General features: G+C 38.2%; 3 protein-coding genes across 3 annotated transcripts; all 3 read left to right on the top strand.

Moving 5' to 3' along the window:
* The first annotated feature begins 455 nt into the window (after nucleotides 1–455).
* Nucleotides 456–6,275, top strand: LOC122359100 (E3 ubiquitin-protein ligase TRIM39-like). The gene is made up of 7 exons (XM_043259265.1): nucleotides 456–653; nucleotides 849–1,381; nucleotides 1,524–1,619; nucleotides 1,928–2,161; nucleotides 2,233–2,374; nucleotides 2,792–2,821; nucleotides 3,785–6,275. Exons 1-7 carry the CDS (start codon nucleotides 590–592, stop codon nucleotides 4,312–4,314), a joined length of 1,629 nt encoding a protein of 542 aa, XP_043115200.1. The 5' UTR covers nucleotides 456–589; the 3' UTR covers nucleotides 4,315–6,275.
* Nucleotides 6,276–8,473: 2,198 nt separating this feature from the next.
* Nucleotides 8,474–14,338, top strand: tmprss5 (transmembrane serine protease 5). The gene is made up of 13 exons (XM_043259269.1): nucleotides 8,474–8,570; nucleotides 9,438–9,582; nucleotides 9,807–9,905; nucleotides 9,997–10,110; nucleotides 10,876–11,011; nucleotides 11,502–11,615; nucleotides 11,693–11,736; nucleotides 11,820–11,982; nucleotides 12,870–13,054; nucleotides 13,133–13,231; nucleotides 13,341–13,483; nucleotides 13,581–13,733; nucleotides 14,202–14,338. The coding sequence occupies exons 1-13, from the start codon at nucleotides 8,505–8,507 to the stop codon at nucleotides 14,208–14,210; spliced, it is 1,470 nt and encodes a 489-aa protein (XP_043115204.1). The 5' UTR covers nucleotides 8,474–8,504; the 3' UTR covers nucleotides 14,211–14,338.
* A 642-nt stretch (nucleotides 14,339–14,980) lies between these two features.
* pih1d2 (PIH1 domain containing 2) lies at nucleotides 14,981–17,103 on the top strand. The gene is made up of 5 exons (XM_043259277.1): nucleotides 14,981–15,181; nucleotides 15,411–15,534; nucleotides 15,734–15,982; nucleotides 16,069–16,343; nucleotides 16,524–17,103. Exons 1-5 carry the CDS (start codon nucleotides 14,996–14,998, stop codon nucleotides 16,656–16,658), a joined length of 969 nt encoding a protein of 322 aa, XP_043115212.1. The 5' UTR covers nucleotides 14,981–14,995; the 3' UTR covers nucleotides 16,659–17,103.
* The last annotated feature ends 4 nt before the right edge of the window (nucleotides 17,104–17,107 follow it).

Here is a 17,107-nt window from a genome sequence, read left to right as displayed (position 1 = left end):
TCTTAACTCTTTTTTTTATTGGTGAGTTTATTGGTCTGTCACTTGATATCTACTGTAACCGGAGTAAAGTTGGGTAAAGCAGGTTTAAGAGTGAATTAAACAACTTTGATGCATGCATAAAATTGTGACATGAATGAAACAGGAAGTACTGTAAATGAACGACAGACTAACTGAAAGCCGAACATAAATCTAAAGATAAAATTATGTTTTAAATTGACTTTTTACCATATAGCTGTATAGTATGAAAACGTTTGCATGAAAAATGCATATTTTTTTTTTTATAGTTTGCAGTTGATTTTGTAAAAAAAATAAATAAATAAAAATAATAATAATGTATATTTTTGAGATTCTGTGATCAATTTCATTTATTCCCACATTTCTTATTTATTTATTTATTTTTTATTAATCTCAATACTGCAAAAACAATTCTTTATGATCAGTGAACTTTGTACATGTGTACTTTGTCCCCGAACAGCATGTTTGATGGCTAAGAGTGGATAGAATTTTCATATTCACGTTTAATGGTAGTGTTTCATGAAATATTTTTTGTGTTTACTGTGAACAGATTTAAAAAGTGAAATTTGGAGCGATGGCGGAATCTTCAGCAGCACAGAAACCATGGAGGAGGGGGAGCCTGGATGCACCACCATTATGTCAGTAACCAAGGAAGAAAGAGAGACAGAATAATACTGTGAAAAGTGCTGTGAAATTTTAATTAATTTTATTGCATTATACACTTATTGCTGATTGTTGATAAGTTTCTATTCTAGATTTATTCATTTGCTTTGCTTTTATAAATCTATTATCAATAGATATGATAAATGGTGCTTCTTGATCTTCCTCTCCAGCTCTTTCAGAGGAGCTTAAGTGCTCGATCTGTCTGGATGTGTTCACTGATCCAGTCAGCACTCCATGTGGACACAACTTCTGTAAGAGCTGCCTGAACCAGTGCTGGAACAACAGTCAGACCTACAACTGTCCATTCTGTAAAGAAGCGTTCAGTAAAAGACCAGAGCTGAAGATCAACACTGCTCTCAGACAGGTCGTGCAGCTCTTTAAGGAAAAGCCTGGTGAGAGAAAACCAGTGGTTCTCTGTGACATCTGTGACGATATAAAGCTGAAAGCCTTGAAGATGTGTCTGGTGTGTCAGAGCTCTTACTGTCAAACTCACCTGGAGCCTCATCACAGAATCACACATTTAAAGAAACACAAACTGATCGATCCTGTTGAGAATCGTGAGGACTATATATGTCAGAAACATGAGAAACCTCTGGAGCTGTTCTGCAGAGATGATCAGATGTGTGTGTGCTTGCTTTGCGCTGCAACAGACCACATGAATCATAACACTGTAGCTGTAGAAGAGGAGAGCGGAGACAGGAAGGTAAAATATCTTTGTCAAAATACAACTCAAGATTTTGTTGAATTAAGATATAAATGCTCATTCTAATGTAAAAAAGCACTGATAAAAAGGATAAAAACACTTTTGTTTGATGTTAAATCTGTATGTTCTGTTGTGTCTGTAGCCTAAGCTGCTAAATATGCAGTCAGACGTGCAGCGGCTGATCCAGGACAGGATGAAGAGAATACAAGACATCAGGCACTCAGCAAAACTCAAAAAAGTGAGTCTAAGACAAAAGATTTGAAATATGTAAATGATAATGAATGACTAGCTGTGCATTAAACTAATTTAATGCAAAATGTGGAGGTCCAGAATCACACCTCCAAGAAAATGCATTAAATACGTTTAGCCATACATTAGCCCTTACACATTTCATGTCTTTGTTTTATCTTAGATGTGGTATAATTAGGGTAACATAGTAGAATTTGTCATAATGCTAAACTTAATAGCTTACTGAAATAATTTCTTACCCATCACATCGCAAGACCTTGACAATGCAGCCCTTTAAAATGGAGTTTGATTCATCAGGAATCATCAGAGAGAGAGAAAGCAGAGAGTATGGAGCTCTTCACTGATCTGCTGCGCTGCATCGAGAGATGTCAGTCTGAGCTGCTGGAGATGATGGAGCAGAAGCAGAAAGCAGCAGAGAAGCAGGCTGAGGAGCTGATTAAAGAGCTGGAGCAGGAGATCACTGAGCTGAAGAGGAGAGACACTGAGCTGGAGCAGCTCTCACACACTGAGGATCACCTGCACCTCCTACAGGTCAGTGTCTTCTGTCTGCTCACAGCACAACAGTCCTCATGCTGAGGGATCTCTGCTCTCTCCTGCTGTAGATTTACCCATCGCTGAGCAGACCTCCACACACCAGCAGCTCCACTGACATCAGTTTTAGGGACACTCAGATGAGCGTGGAGCCTCTGAGGAAAGCAATGATTCAGCTACAGGAGACTTTAAATGAGAAACTCAGTAAAATCGGTAAGATAACTTTTTTTTGGCATTAATGCATTTTATTTATCTTAACTTGCGATAAAACCTTGCGACTTGTGTCGCTTTGGATAAAAGAGTTTATTAAATGAATAAATGTAAATTTAAATGCCAAAACAGAAGAAATACATAATTCAATGAGGATGATTTTTGTCAATGCATTTGTCTCTCACAGTCATCTTTTTAAAAACCAATCACAAAAAATGAGCTGAATGTGTGTAACGAGTATACTCACTCTCATGCCGCACAAACTGTAGCATTTTCCTCCTGACTGCAATTCCCATCAGCCCTTTCACTGATTGCACTCACACAGCTGTCACAAATCACATGTTCACCTGAATCCCATCACACAGAGTATGGACAGAAATCATAATAACTTTTCTCATTTACTGTCACTTGTCTCTGCAGTAGAACTGAAGAGGATGCAGGAACATGCAGGTACAGTACAGTCTGCGATGTACATGTCTGCCCATAAGGGATTAAAAGTATACTAGAGTATTTTAGATATGACTAGAAAAATATACTTTTAGTCTAAGAAACTGACTTTATGTACATAATATATTTAAGTATATCTGACTTATACTTCTGCTCATAGAATCTTTGTAATTATTGTTATATGGTAGGCGGTGCTAGTACAAGCAACAAGTAGAAATGTAAACAACAGATGCTTCCACATGTAACACATCTAACTCAATTATTAGACAACACCAATGAAGATGTAATAATGGCAGTCAAGCTTTGGGGTGTTGATCGATTTAATCTACGTTTTGATTATCATTCTGAATTCAATTCAGTCTTTTTTCAGTTTTTTTTGTTCAAGGGTTAAAAATCAATACATTAAGCTAGAATAAAATAGGTTATTTTTTGCAGATACCCTGTCTTTTCTTTTGATGTTTTATATGTTATCCATAAATGGAGACATAGTAATGTACTTAAAGTATAATGTAAAGTTAATTTAAAGAAAACTTACAAGTATACTTGCAGTGTAAAACTACTAAATTAGTTTGCTGAGATTATACTTCACAGTATACTAAAATTATACTAAGTATTTAATTAGTAAACTATCAGTATACCTATAAGTTCGGTAAGCTAAAAAAACTTTCATGCAAATTAGTTGTGTACTCAAAGTTTACAACTGTTACACTTAAAGTATACTTAAAAGTACTTTTATATACTAAAAAGTGGGCAAATTTTGTCCCAAGTATTATTAAAATATTACACTTACAGCTTTAGTATATTTATATATATTCTTACTATATTAAGTATACTTACTTGAACTTTTCTTAAGTATACTTAATAAAATACACTTGAAGTATAGGGTAAGGGTATTTCAGATATTAAAAACATGAAAACTGATGTATTGTGGAATTTTCTTTAATATCTGATCTCTCTCTCTTACAGTGAATGTGACTCTTGATCCTGATACAGCTAATCCAAAACTCATCCTGTCTGATGATGGAAAACAAGTCACATGTGGAGACATTCAGCTTAAAATCCCAGACAACCCCAAGCGGTTTGACACTTGTTGCTCTGTCCTGGCGAAAGAAGGTTTCAGCTCAGGAAGATTTTATTTTGAGGTTCAGGTAAAAGGAAAGACCAACTGGGATTTAGGAGTGGTCAGAGAATCCATTAACAGGAAAGGTATAATCACAGTTGCTCCAGAAGATGGATACTGGATTATAGTTCTGAGAGATGGGAATCAATACAGGGCTCGTGAGGCTCCTCCTGTCTCTCTGTCTCTGAGAGTGAAGCCTCAGGTTGTGGGTGTGTTTGTGGATTACGAGGAGGGTCTGGTCTCCTTTTATGATGTGAAATCTAGGTCCAAAATATATTCTTTCACTGGTCAGTCTTTCACTGAGAAACTCTTCCCATACTTTAGCCCTGGTCATAAAAAAGAAGGTAGAATTTCAGGGCCACTTATTATCTCATAAGTCAGATATAATAAATCATTTATTGATGATAAAGGCAGTACTCATACATGGTATACAATGGCAAAACACAAAAACTCTGTCAGTGTCCGAATATTTCCAGACTAGACTGTATGTATGTGTAATATATATTGCATTATGAATACTTGTGCAGTAAGATGAGTTGTGTAATATATTTTCTTTGAGGGATCTGAAATATTTTTCTTTTTCTTTTTTTCCGCGCTGTTTGTGAATCAAAAATAAAATCCATACATGTAGGGATTTTTCAAATTAAAATTAAGATTAAAAGATTATTGCATCTATACCATGAAGTGAACCACATAATTATTTTGAACCTTATAATAATAATGAATGTTGAGTAAGCATATAGATTCTGTTCAACATTGCATGTTTTTTATGTGAAAAGAAATATCTTTGATATTTGTTGTGAAGAAGCCTCAAGAAAAGAACAGCAATGGCAGAATCTCTATCAAAATCACCAAAACCAACCAAAGGCAGGATAGACGTTAAAGACCACCTTCAAATTAGTAAGTAAAGAAATTTAAGTGGTTTTTCCTTAAAATTTAAGTAAACTTACATTTAAGTGATATATTGTGACGAGCATCCTGAAGGATCATCAGCGTCGCCCTGGAAACACACAAGTAGCACATGGCCACGCCTCCAATTGGCTGATCAGTTGCAGCTACCAGCCATCAGCCCGCTACATGTGACCAATCAGCCCCACCTCCCCACGGCATGGACCCACTGCAGCACAGAGAAGGAAAAGAAGAAGCACCAGAGCACCGACTCACCTCGTCTCCTGCACCAGTTCACGTATTGTTTCACATTTTGTCAATAAAATCCACTCTCCGGGGATTTTCACTGAGCTCTGCTTGTCGTGTGATTCTTCATCCTGTTACACTGGTGGAGAATGTGGGCAAGAGTGTGAAGAATCACCGGCAAGTGATCTCTCCCCACACCAATTTTTTGTCTCTTTTTTGTTTTTTTGAATTCCACAAATCGGCGGCTTGCCTTTTTCCCCCTCGAAATGGAGGAAGTGTTGCAGAGACTCACCAAGGTTAGCATCCGCCAACAGCAAATTGTGGAGCATCTAGCCACCCGCCAGGGTGAGTCGGAACAAGAGCTTGTAGCCCTTAGAACAGCAGCCGCCCAACAGACTGGAGGCCGTGGAGTTGACGGATGCTGCCCAACACCCGGAACCGGGGGAAAAATGGCCGCCGTTTTCCCGGAGGGTGGTCCAGGAGCGATGCGCGCTGGAGAGCACCCAGCGACCAATGAGCAGGCTGGCGGTTCCCTCTGTGCCCATACCCACGGAGGACCCAACACCACCGGCAAGAACATGGTAGGCAGGCTGCAGTGTACATTGTGAGCTCCCAGCAGGAGCCCGGAGGCGAACGTCAAGGTCAACGGGAAACCCTTCCGCACCCTCCTTTACTCCGTTAGTGTCGTAAGCCTGGTTCGTCCCAACGTCATTGTTCCATGGGGTGAGAGCAAAATTTACATGCCCATAAGCTGTGTGCCTGAAGACACACGACAAGTGCCAGACCAAAGGGTGAATATATCGGCGACGACTGGGACATGGCCTGTGGAAGTAAAGGACCTGCCCGTCCCCGTTCTTCTTGGAAGGGATCGGCAGCTCTTAGACAGGTTGTGCAGCTCTTTAAGGAAAAGTCTGATCAGACTATATCTGAGGTTCTCTGTGACATCTGTGATGATATAAAGCTGAAAGCCTTGAAGATGTGTCTGGTGTGTCAGAGCTCTTACTGTCAAACTCACCTGGAGCCTCATCACAGAGTCACATTTAAAGAAACACAAACTGATTGATCCTGTTGAGAATCTTGAGAAATACATCTGTCAGAAACATACCTTTGGAGCTGTTCTGCAGAGATGATCAGACATGTGTGTGTTTGCTCTATGCTTTAACAAACCCCAGGAATTGAGAAGAGCGAAGAGAGAAAGGTAAAGACATGCAAGGCGTAACATGCCATTTGAGATAAATGGTATTGAATTTGTTTAGTATCTGCAGAACAGAATGAAGAGTATACATGACATTAAGCACTCAACAAATCTCAGAAAGGTAAGGTTTCACAGGAACATTTTAATCAAATATTTTGTATCAAGATGTGTTTTTTTTTTTTTATCTCCTAGAATATATGTTACATTTCTTTAGAAAAAATGTAAAGAGCTGTGACTGTAATGTTGACTTTGGAACAAAATTTGGAGTTTTGTTAGAGCGGCCAGTCTACTTTGAAGGTGAACATGTCATGATTACATCCAGTTGCCACTGATCACAGCACAAGTATAAGTTGGCAGCAGCTGCAACGCATACTCACACTGGGTGAAGGATCAATGCCTCATGTGCCTTGTCATTAAGAATGTTGAGGTGGCATTTGTTGGTGATGTTTTCATTGTGGTAGGTCAGAGCTCTCTTTGGAGAGGAATCTCTGAAGAGGAAGATCTGGCTGCACTGCTGCCATCCAGGATGGTAGCATTGCCTGAACTGGATCCTGAAATGATGACTATGCTTTCCTAAGCCACCAAGAGGGTAGGGCTCAAGAGGAGGCCTCCATTATGTTCCAAGCCCTCGAAGTTGGATAACTGGTTTCTCTGGGTGGCTGCACTGGTTCTCAGTGCCCTGCTCCTGTGCCATTCAGAGGTACACAAGAATCTTAACAGGTCATAGATGACAGTTTTTATTGCCAGAAACTGACCTGTTAGCTCCTCCTCCCTCACCATATCATATTTTTGCATCAATTAAGCTGGTTAAAGCTCCTGAGCTGATTTTAAATATGCTATTTTTCTATTTGGAAGCTTCTCTTCTGAACCACAACATGTGGTAAAAAGAATTCTTAATGCAATTGTTAGGTTTCAAAATAAATAAAACAAATTCAGAGAGGTAGCAAGAACACTATGAGTGGTCAAATCAACAATTGGTACAATCGGAGAAAATAAAAAGAATGCACTAGTGAGCTCAGCAACATAAAATCACAGACAGAAGCATTGGTGGCGGATCAGAGAATCTTTTCCATTTTAAAGAAAAACTATTTCACAATATCCAGCCAAGTGAAGAGCACTCTCCAAGCGGTAGGTGTTTAAAAATCTACAATCAAGAGAAGATCTCATATTTATTCTTTCACTGAGAGACTCTTTCTATTCTTTAGCCTTGGTAAAAGAAACAAAGGTAAAAATGTAGCACCACTGATCATCTCACATGTTAGAAAATAAGGTTTTGTTGCTATATAAACTTGCTTTTGTCAAATGATAGCATTGTTTATTGTATTGTTAATTTTAGTGTTCATTTAGCATCATTAAAAATTGGCTGAATCTACTTCTTTGAAAAAAATGCTTCTGGTTCTGGTTTCTGCATGATTATGTTGACCTAGTTTTCTTGTGTATTCTGGGTCTATTGCCTATATAGTTTCCTCGTTTACCTCTGAGTAATTCATTTATCTGTATCAATCGTTTAGTTGTCTATCCGTTCTCTGTTGTGTGGGATGTAGTTGTTCTTTTCTAGTATTCGTTTGGAAATAAAAACTTCTGTAATTATTATGTGCCATATTAACCTCATTTTTTGCTGCAACCGCCATGACAATGGCATTGTATTCAATACACACAGAAAAAGTTTATTGAATGGATTGCAAAAGACATACATGACATTTTTTTCACTGAATAAGTGTTAGCCAAAATAACAGTAGACTGAAGAAGCATATGTTGTGACCGAAATGGTGTCTCAGAACACTGAAAACAACTATCTGGTATTTGCTTAATATTTTATCTGTTCCCGCTGAACATTAATGTTGATAACATATAGCATATGCTTTCTGCTTATCAGTGTGAAATTCTGGAGAAATTAGACTTTTCAACATACCCTAATTACAACATTTTTTTTCTTTAGAAGCTGTGAACTGTCAGGTAATAAGATGTACATCATAGTGGCTGGCACAGGTGAAGGTGGTGCAGCCTGTATCCTATCAGTGACAGGTGGATATCTTTGGAGATGTTTAGCCCTACAAAGGGCTGGTTCAGGCAGTCAGTATAGGCCCCATGACCCCCTTGGTAAAACAACGGGTTCATTCTTTGCTCCACTGCTGACCTCATTGTCTCTTTGTGGAGTGAAAATCCAGAGTTGCATTCTGCTCAGTGTTCAGACAGCTGCTGGTGCGCAGCATCTCTGCTGTGATGGAGGTGAGTGGATGAGAGAAAGAGTCCCGGTAGCTGACGCCAGGAAACCCCTGGATCTAAACAACAACCAAAACATGGTGAGTTACTCCCATCATGCTCAAATGCAGAAGCATATCTAATAATATTCCTCTTTTGTTAGCAGTGTGTGTATATACTTACATATACAACTATATTTGGCCAGATTAAGACAATGTCTATTTTGAGTTTATATGAGAATTTAATGTTAGGATGATTCTGTTTCCGTTTAAGACTCACTATTTTATTTGGTATTTTTGGTGCCTCATGAATACATTTTAAGAATATAATTTATGACTGTGAAATGTAAATTTTAGAGTTTAGAGGATCATTTCAGATCTGTAGTGACGATATATTCAATTTCAATTTAGTGATGTTATTTGACTTATTATGTTATTGAACTTATTTTATTGTATGTATGGTAAACAAAGGAAGTAGTACTTAATCAGCATTATTATTATGTTGCTGTTTCCTTTCTTTTTTTACAGTAATAACTGAATTTGATAGTATTAACTTTATGCTATATCCTGTAAAAGATCACTCAGGAAAAGGATATTTCCAACAAAACAGCGTTTCTGAATGTGTTTCTGAATTTTCTAAAATAGTGTATGGATATCACATCATGCAATCATAAACCTGTTTGAAATGAAAACTTATCACAAGGCCTAAAACCGCTTACAATGCGTGACAAATGTATAGCCTATGTATAATAAAAAGACATTTTTATTGTGTTGTGTTTGCTACACAAATGTTGACAAAGTATGTTCATTTGCATAAAAAAAACAGCAGGAACATTATTCCGAACACAGTCAATATTGTTAATATTGACCGACTCATGTTCATCACAACATTACATTAGATGTGTTTTATTATGCCTTGTTGTTATAGATCTGACACGGGGATTGATCATATCAGTGGTTCTATTACAGAGTCTCAGTAGAGATGCAGTGGCAGTGATTGAGAATCCTGTGGTGGTCAGACAGTCTTTTCATCCAGAGCATCTGCAGTTGGACAGGATTGAGACGGGCCAGAATAATCCCACCTGGATCAGAGAGCTACAATTTCTCCATCCAGGCAAGTCTGTCATTAGCACACACCTGAGGAGACACCTGTTCCTTTAAAACCATCTGCAAAGGTCATTAAAAATAAACGTTTCGAATGTTTCTAATACTTCATACTACGTTTTTATATTGTATTATACTTTGTAAATACATTTCAGTATTCTTCTACGTCATATATAAACTATATATAACTGAACGTTGTTGAATTTGTTGAACAGCTATTATTATTTCATACAGTGTCTGGCAAAGTGTCGGCCCATAAACTGGTGAGAGTGTTTGCAGCTCTGTGTGTTCTCTGTCTGCTGGGAGGCGTTGTCATTGGAGTTTGGTTTATAGGTAATAAGTGAAATAATTTAAAAGTTCACTTATAATGTAGAAACACAGAGCGCTCAGATTAAATATGCCTGCATTTAATTATCTTTTCAAGTGAAAATTCTTTTAAGGCCAAACTCAGCTCAGAGCCCTGCGAGCCTAGGAGACACTAAAGACACGTCCTTCTGCAATGTAACCGAGGACATCTCTGTGACAGACCCCAGAAAAGGTATTTGTCCCTTTATTTGCACATTCTGTAAAAACAACAGAGAGCCAGCAGGTAAACAGCACAGTGGACATTCATCCAAACTCACTGGCGCTATAAACAAAGTGACATAAACAATGACCAGCAAAAGCGCGTAAACAAGAGAAGCAAACTAAAGGGAGAGGAAGCAGAAATTAAGTTAAATAAAGTGGACTATACAACTGGCAATGTAACTGACTAAAAACAAGCTGTGTACAATTTCCAGTAGCATGAGAGTAGTTCAACTTTTTTTTAAATGTGGTGTAACTTTTCTAGTTTTGAGCTGACTTTTGCCGCTGTCAAAGTTAAGGGAAGAACCAAAAGCACACTTAAACAGTCTTTTCTCTCATATTTAATTCATATATATTTCTAGTGAATCTGCTTATCTTAAACGCTACTTCCATATATAGTCATGAAATTGGATTCATTTGATTCATTATAGTTTATAAAAGCCTTGAAAAGTCTGCTTAGTCCTAGTAAATCGGTTCTTCTCGAATGGTTATTTACATGTAGTGAGTATTGGAAAGTTAAATATCTTCTAGTGAATCTGTTCATTCGTAAATGAACAGATTTCACCCGTTACAGTTTCATTTGTAACGCACTGGACTGATTTGTACCTGCAATTGTCAACATATCAACAAATGCATTTATTTGAAATATATCCTCAGGTAAAATGTCATATAACTGCAGTCCCGTCCACTGTGCTTCGGTATGTTGTTTTAGGAGTGATTTTGACTGAATGGGGCTCAGTGTTTTACAGGATCAGTGCCGAGAACTCTCTTCTGGAGATCCAGCTGGAGAAGCTCCAGACGTGGCTGCCCGTATGTTACGAGCGGTGGAACTCTTCTCTGGGAACGCTTGTATGTCGACAGCTGGGCTATCTGAGGTGAGCATGCTGACAGCTGAATCACACACACACACACATACACACACTTGCAGCTCTCAGCACCTTTCACTTGACTACCAGCTGTGGCTGCTTTCTGTAGGTCAACCATTCAGCAGTGATGAAATGGACTTTGAAGTCACGTTCGCTTCTAATTCGAAACATGACATGTGCGACATACAGACACTTCAACGAATATCAACGCGATAGTTCACCTACAAATGAAAATTCTTTCAACTCTCCTGTATGGTTCCTTCTGTTGAGATCTTTTGCTCAATCATGGAGCCGTTTCCAAAGCCAACCTTTTCTATGAAATGAAATGTGAAAAAAGCACAGTGGTCGTTTTGTAAAGTAGCGTACGATCTCACAGCTACAGTCAACAGCAAGAAATTAGTTTTTACGTGCATGAGAATGATGTTGAGTCAATTTTAGATTACCCTAACTATATTAATAATGGAGTTTTGCAAGTGGTGAGATCAATATCTCGTTTCAGATTATCAAAGCACAAAGGGGTGAATCTGACTGATATTGGGCCAAACTACACGGATGGATTTGTCCAAATTGCATCAGAACACCAAAACAATTTGGAGAGTTTATGGCGTTTCAGGTATTCAAAAAAATACAAATCGTTTTAATTGGCATGAGCTTCCGGAACTACACCTGTCACATGTTTTTTTGTTACAGGGGTAGCTGCAGTACAGGAAAGGTTATAGCGCTGAAATGTTTTGGTGAGTCTTAACTATATAAGTCTGAAATAATATACGCTATCCATCTGTTTGAGGCTGAGCATTCATTATTTGCTTCATTTTAGAGTGCGGGACCAGAGCAAAGTTACCTAGGATTGTCGGAGGAGTGGAAGCTACTCTTGGCAGATGGCCCTGGCAAGTGAGTCTTTATTACAGTAACCGCCACATCTGTGGAGGATCCATCATCACCAACCAATGGATAGTTACAGCTGCTCACTGTGTCCACAAGTAAGATTCTACATCTACAATAACTACGATGTAATTATTTGGATGAACAAAATGTCAAAAATCTTAACAAATGGATAAAAATTAACTAAAAATAACTGTACGCACCCTCTGTCCACCCAAGGTGTAAATGAGTTTGTTTGTCATCAGAACAGATTTGTAGAAATTTTGCATTACTTCGCTTTCTCAACAAAGGATCGTCTGTAGCGAATGGGTGCCTTCAGAATAAGACTCCAAAAAGCTGAAAAAACATAACGATCCAGTTCATTACTTAATGTTTTGTGCAGTGAAAGCTTTAAGTGCCTGGACAGTCCATAAACCATAATAACACAGTGAAGAAGTGTATCCATTGTTGATCAAAATCTACCAACATTTTAGTTTAGAAATATTTTGGAGTTTTATCAATGTGTTTGATTTGTGGGTATTGCTTAATTGATTCAGACCATTTCGGACTCTCATTCTAACGGCACCCATTCACTGCAGAGCATCCAATTTTAATCAAGAAGAAACAAAACTATCTTCAATTGGTGCATATTTTACGAGGTGGCCTACACTTAACCCCACCCCTAAACCTACCCATCACTGGGGTTTAAACAACTCGAGTTAGGTCGTATGAATTTGTATAAATTAGCCGCCTTGTAAAAACTGGATGAATCGGTCGTGGTGAATTATTCCTTTAACCCTAAGGGCATGTTTTTGTGACTCACCCACTGGAACTGTGTAGTTGTTGACAATAGTGTTGGAATGCGAGGCAGTGAAAACAAAAGGTCCCGGATCAAATAGATGACAGACACTGCAACATAATACATAACGCCACTAGTTACACATTGGGCTCGGTAAAGGAATTTATTATAAGTGTGTATATCATTTGATTTGCTTGCTTATTGAAGCTACAGGCTACCTCAAGTGTCCAGTTGGGTGGTTTATGCTGGTATTGTAACCAGCAATTCGGCTAAACTGGCTCAATACCAAGGCTTAGCTGTGGAGAGGATCATCTACAACAAGAATTACAACCACAGGACTCATGACAATGATATCGCTTTGGTGAAATTAAGAGCTCCTTTGAATTTCTCAGGTAATTAGTAAATGAGTCACTGTGTGCATGTTGTGTCTATGAGCTATTTCAGGTTTTAAACTTTCTTCACACAAACAGACACCATCAGACCTGTGTGTCTACCTCAGTTTGATTATGATCTACCAGGAGGAACCCAGTGCTGGATCTCTGGTTGGGGATATACACAGCCAGATGATGGTACTGTTTTTAGTATTTTATTTTAATGCATGTCTATTCTTGTATGTTTAAGAAGCTGCAAAGGCATTTTACTGTATATAAATGCAAATTACCAAATCTTTTTTTGAAGTTCATATACCAGAGGTTCTCAAAGAAGCACCAGTTCCTTTAATAAGCACAAAGAAATGCAATAGTTCTTGCATGTACAACGGAGAGATCACCCCTCGAATGCTCTGTGCAGGCTATACAGAAGGAAAAGTAGATGCATGTCAGGTGAGTGTCTTTCAAAATGTGTGGGGGGTTTTTATATGTGTGACATTTATGTAATACATTTGAGAGAAGACATAGTCACGAATCTTGAATTTCTTAGGGGGACAGTGGAGGTCCTCTGGTTTGCCAGGATGAGAATGTCTGGAGGCTGGTCGGTGTTGTTAGCTGGGGAACAGGCTGTGCTGAGCCAAACCATCCAGGAGTTTATACTAAAGTGGCTGAGTTTTTAGAGTGGATATATGAGATTATAGAGGTAAGTGAATGAAGAGACAGACATTAGTGACCCTTGAAACAACTTAGGCCAGTGGTTTTCAACCTGTGGGCCGCGGCCCCCCAGTGGGCCGCAACGGTATTGCAGGGGGGCCGCCAGTTATTATCAATAGAAATAATAATATTGCTAATGTACGTAAAAATGTGTAGTAATAATTAAATATCATAATTAATTAAAAATTAATGACCTATTATGCACATTTTCTGGTTATTCAACATTACCCGTTTATTCAATAAAGACAGTTAAAAGTCATGCTTCTGAGTACTCAGTTACTAACCCGACACAAATAACAGGTTCATTTAAATTTTTTTGCAGTGGGCCGCGGAAACATATGTGTTTGGTTGTGTGGGCTGTGAGTTAAAAAAGGTTGGGAACCACTGACTTAGGCTATTAACTGATGTAGGCCTATTATTATTATGATTTACTCTTATATCTTAATTCCTGTCCTAGAGCTACTAAAGACTGATGTTTGAAAGTAGAAGAGAAGAAAAGAATATCCTGACCATTTTTAAATTGTGTACTTTTTTATTTATTATATTTTATTATATAAAGCCTCAACATTTACACAGCAAGGTATGATTACATTTTGATGTTTGTACACTATATGTTTACTGTATGTTATGCTATTTAAGAAACTTGTGGTTTTAAAATAAATGTTAACATTTGCAGCAGAGGAAAATGTGAGCTGTTCTATTCTTTCAGTCAAAAAAAAAAAGGAGAAAATTTTAATCTATTTAATCAACTAGAAAGCCACTATGCCATGCAAGCGTTTTCAGCACTCACGTACAAACTGTTACTTTTCTCAACGCTGATAAGCCTGGTCCAATCATAGTCGCCTGTGATTACACGCGGTACGATTTAGTGCATTTTATGCGTTTATAGACATTGCAACCATAGCTAGAAACATCAGATTTATTTACCAAACAGAATTTATAAACATCTTCAGTAAAACAATCCAGCTTTCTCATGCCCATCGCAGCCAGTTAGGCCATTTATTTTGAGTAAACAACACCACCTATTGGAAAAGTAGGAACAGCGCATGTGTTAGATTAGTTTCTATGGTAACGTTTGAGTTTCGAAAGGGCCAAAAGCTAGTCCTGGGGTGACTGAAGTAAAAATAATATTTTACTAAATATTGTCGTGACGCGCGTTTTTTTTCACATTAGTTTTTTTATCCTTAACCAACGCGTGTAACGTTACACTCGGATATAGACTTTCGTTTAGTAGCTCGGTTAATTTTGAGCATGGATATCGCTGGCTATGACAATAAGGCAGCTCTGCAGCAGGTGAATCAGTTTTGGTCGATGTTAGACGACATGTCTCAGAATAATCCCGAGGAGTACAGGACCTTCATTGAACGCCAGTTACGGGAAGGAGCGGAGTTTCACTCACCGCCTCAGCCGCACGCCTGCCTCCGCACTGCTCTGCTGGTAAACCTCTACACCTTCAACGAGAGCCAAACAATCAAAAATACCACTGCCGCTGTATGAGAGCAGTTAGAGGCCTGAGAATTTGATTTAATTGCATAAACAAGTAATTCATTTGTTGCTTTTTTGTAATAGATTCTTAAGATAACTGAATAAAATGCATTCAAGGAAGTGCATTTAAGTTCCATGAAAAGCATGGTATTAGCGTCTTTCTATTTGATTACCTTTTTAGGAACCAAAGGACGGAATATTGTACATTAACGTGTGTGGCTGGAAACGTGTACCAGCGCCCACTTCTTACAGTGACCCTGTTCCTGTTTGTGGAGGACGATTGGAGACAGTGACTGAGGAGAAAGGTAGAAAGGTTTCATCTTTAACAATTGCATTGCCATTTTTCCATGCACTGGCTCATAGTATTGTATTCTAGTATAAGTAACTCAACAAATAACCTACTTGGTTTTCCCTTAGACAATCTTCATATTTCGTTAGACTTGATTTTTAAACATTATATTAATATCTGATCTCGCGATTGTTTTTTTTTTTTTTTTGTTACAGGTCAATACAGTGTCATTGATGTGGCCTTCAACCCTGAGGTTCTGCAGACTGCAGAGAAAGACAAAAACGAGAAAGAGAAGCTTCACCTACTTGCTCTGAACTTCATCCGGCAGCAGCACAATCTGAAACTGTCCCAGCACTACAAACTCACCAAAGACAAACTCAAAGGCAGAATTCAGGATTTGAAGCAGCGTCTTATGTCGCCGCAAACGTGCAAATCTTCTGCCAAAACCCCACAATCTGAACCAGGTAAAGTTATACTTTTGAAAGCTGGAGACCGTTTGAGCTCATAATTGTGATTGTGCAGTGCAGTGATTCTACCTCTCTTTGCGTAGCCCCATCGCTCCTGCAGCAGATCTCCTCACTGCGCCTGGCTGAGAGTAATGAGGACTCAAACATCCAACTGAGCGTAGAGCAGGAGAATAAACCAGCCCGATCCGGTCTCATTGAGGTGATCTCCAGCACAGAATCAGACCAGCCACAGCCACAACAACCCAAGCATCATCTCACAGTCTGTCCCGATGGCAGCAGCTCATCCAGGAGCATGCAGCTAAGTGTCGAGCTTCCTGGGGTGAGATCTGTGTCACAGTGCCAGCTCAGCATCTCTCAGGTCAGTGTATGTCACCTGTGTGGGGTTTTTATGTTGTTATGTCACGTTATGTTATCCTGTTGAAACTAAATAGGATTTTCCACAATTCTGCTTTAACCTTTGCACCTAGGCATTATATTGTACATACTTTTGTTTTCTTTGTGCCGTTGACTCAGTAAGGGGTTGGTTTTTATTATTTAGGGTGATATTCTGCTGGAAGTAGAAGACCTTTATTATCTTCATCTACAGTTTCCTGAGCTGGTCAAGGAGGAGACTTGCACTGCAACGTTTAATAAGAAGAAACAAACTCTAAATGTTACAGTGGCTGTGTTATGAGAACACGTATTCGTCCAGAAACTGAGAATGTAAACACTATAGTTGTATTACTGACTGTTGTCTCCAGGATCGTTAGTTATTTCAATAATTATGTGCATCGTTTTTGGTCACAACAGATATTTTATTCGCAGAGAACCATCTGTTCCTAAAATTTTAAGTCCATTATAGAAAATAACAAAATAGATTCTGTTATAAGCCAACAATTATTTCATTTTATTGCTGTCAAAATAAAATGATTGCTAATTTTAATAGATAATTGATGTTAAAACTGTTTATTATTTTGTTTAGATAAGTACAAAATAGAATACTAGAAACTAAAACCTCATTTTAAAGTGAATTTAGTAGAGTATGAAAAATGGATATTATTTTTGGATTTGCTGAAAATGTTAGTATGGAAAATGAGAATAAACTAAATCAGAAATAAATAAATAATCATACAAACCCACAAA

This window comes from Puntigrus tetrazona, chromosome 15 (assembly GCF_018831695.1).
Source record: "Puntigrus tetrazona isolate hp1 chromosome 15, ASM1883169v1, whole genome shotgun sequence".
Classification (NCBI taxonomy): Eukaryota; Metazoa; Chordata; class Actinopteri; order Cypriniformes; family Cyprinidae; genus Puntigrus; species Puntigrus tetrazona.
This window is presented reverse-complemented; position numbering and strand designations above follow the sequence as displayed.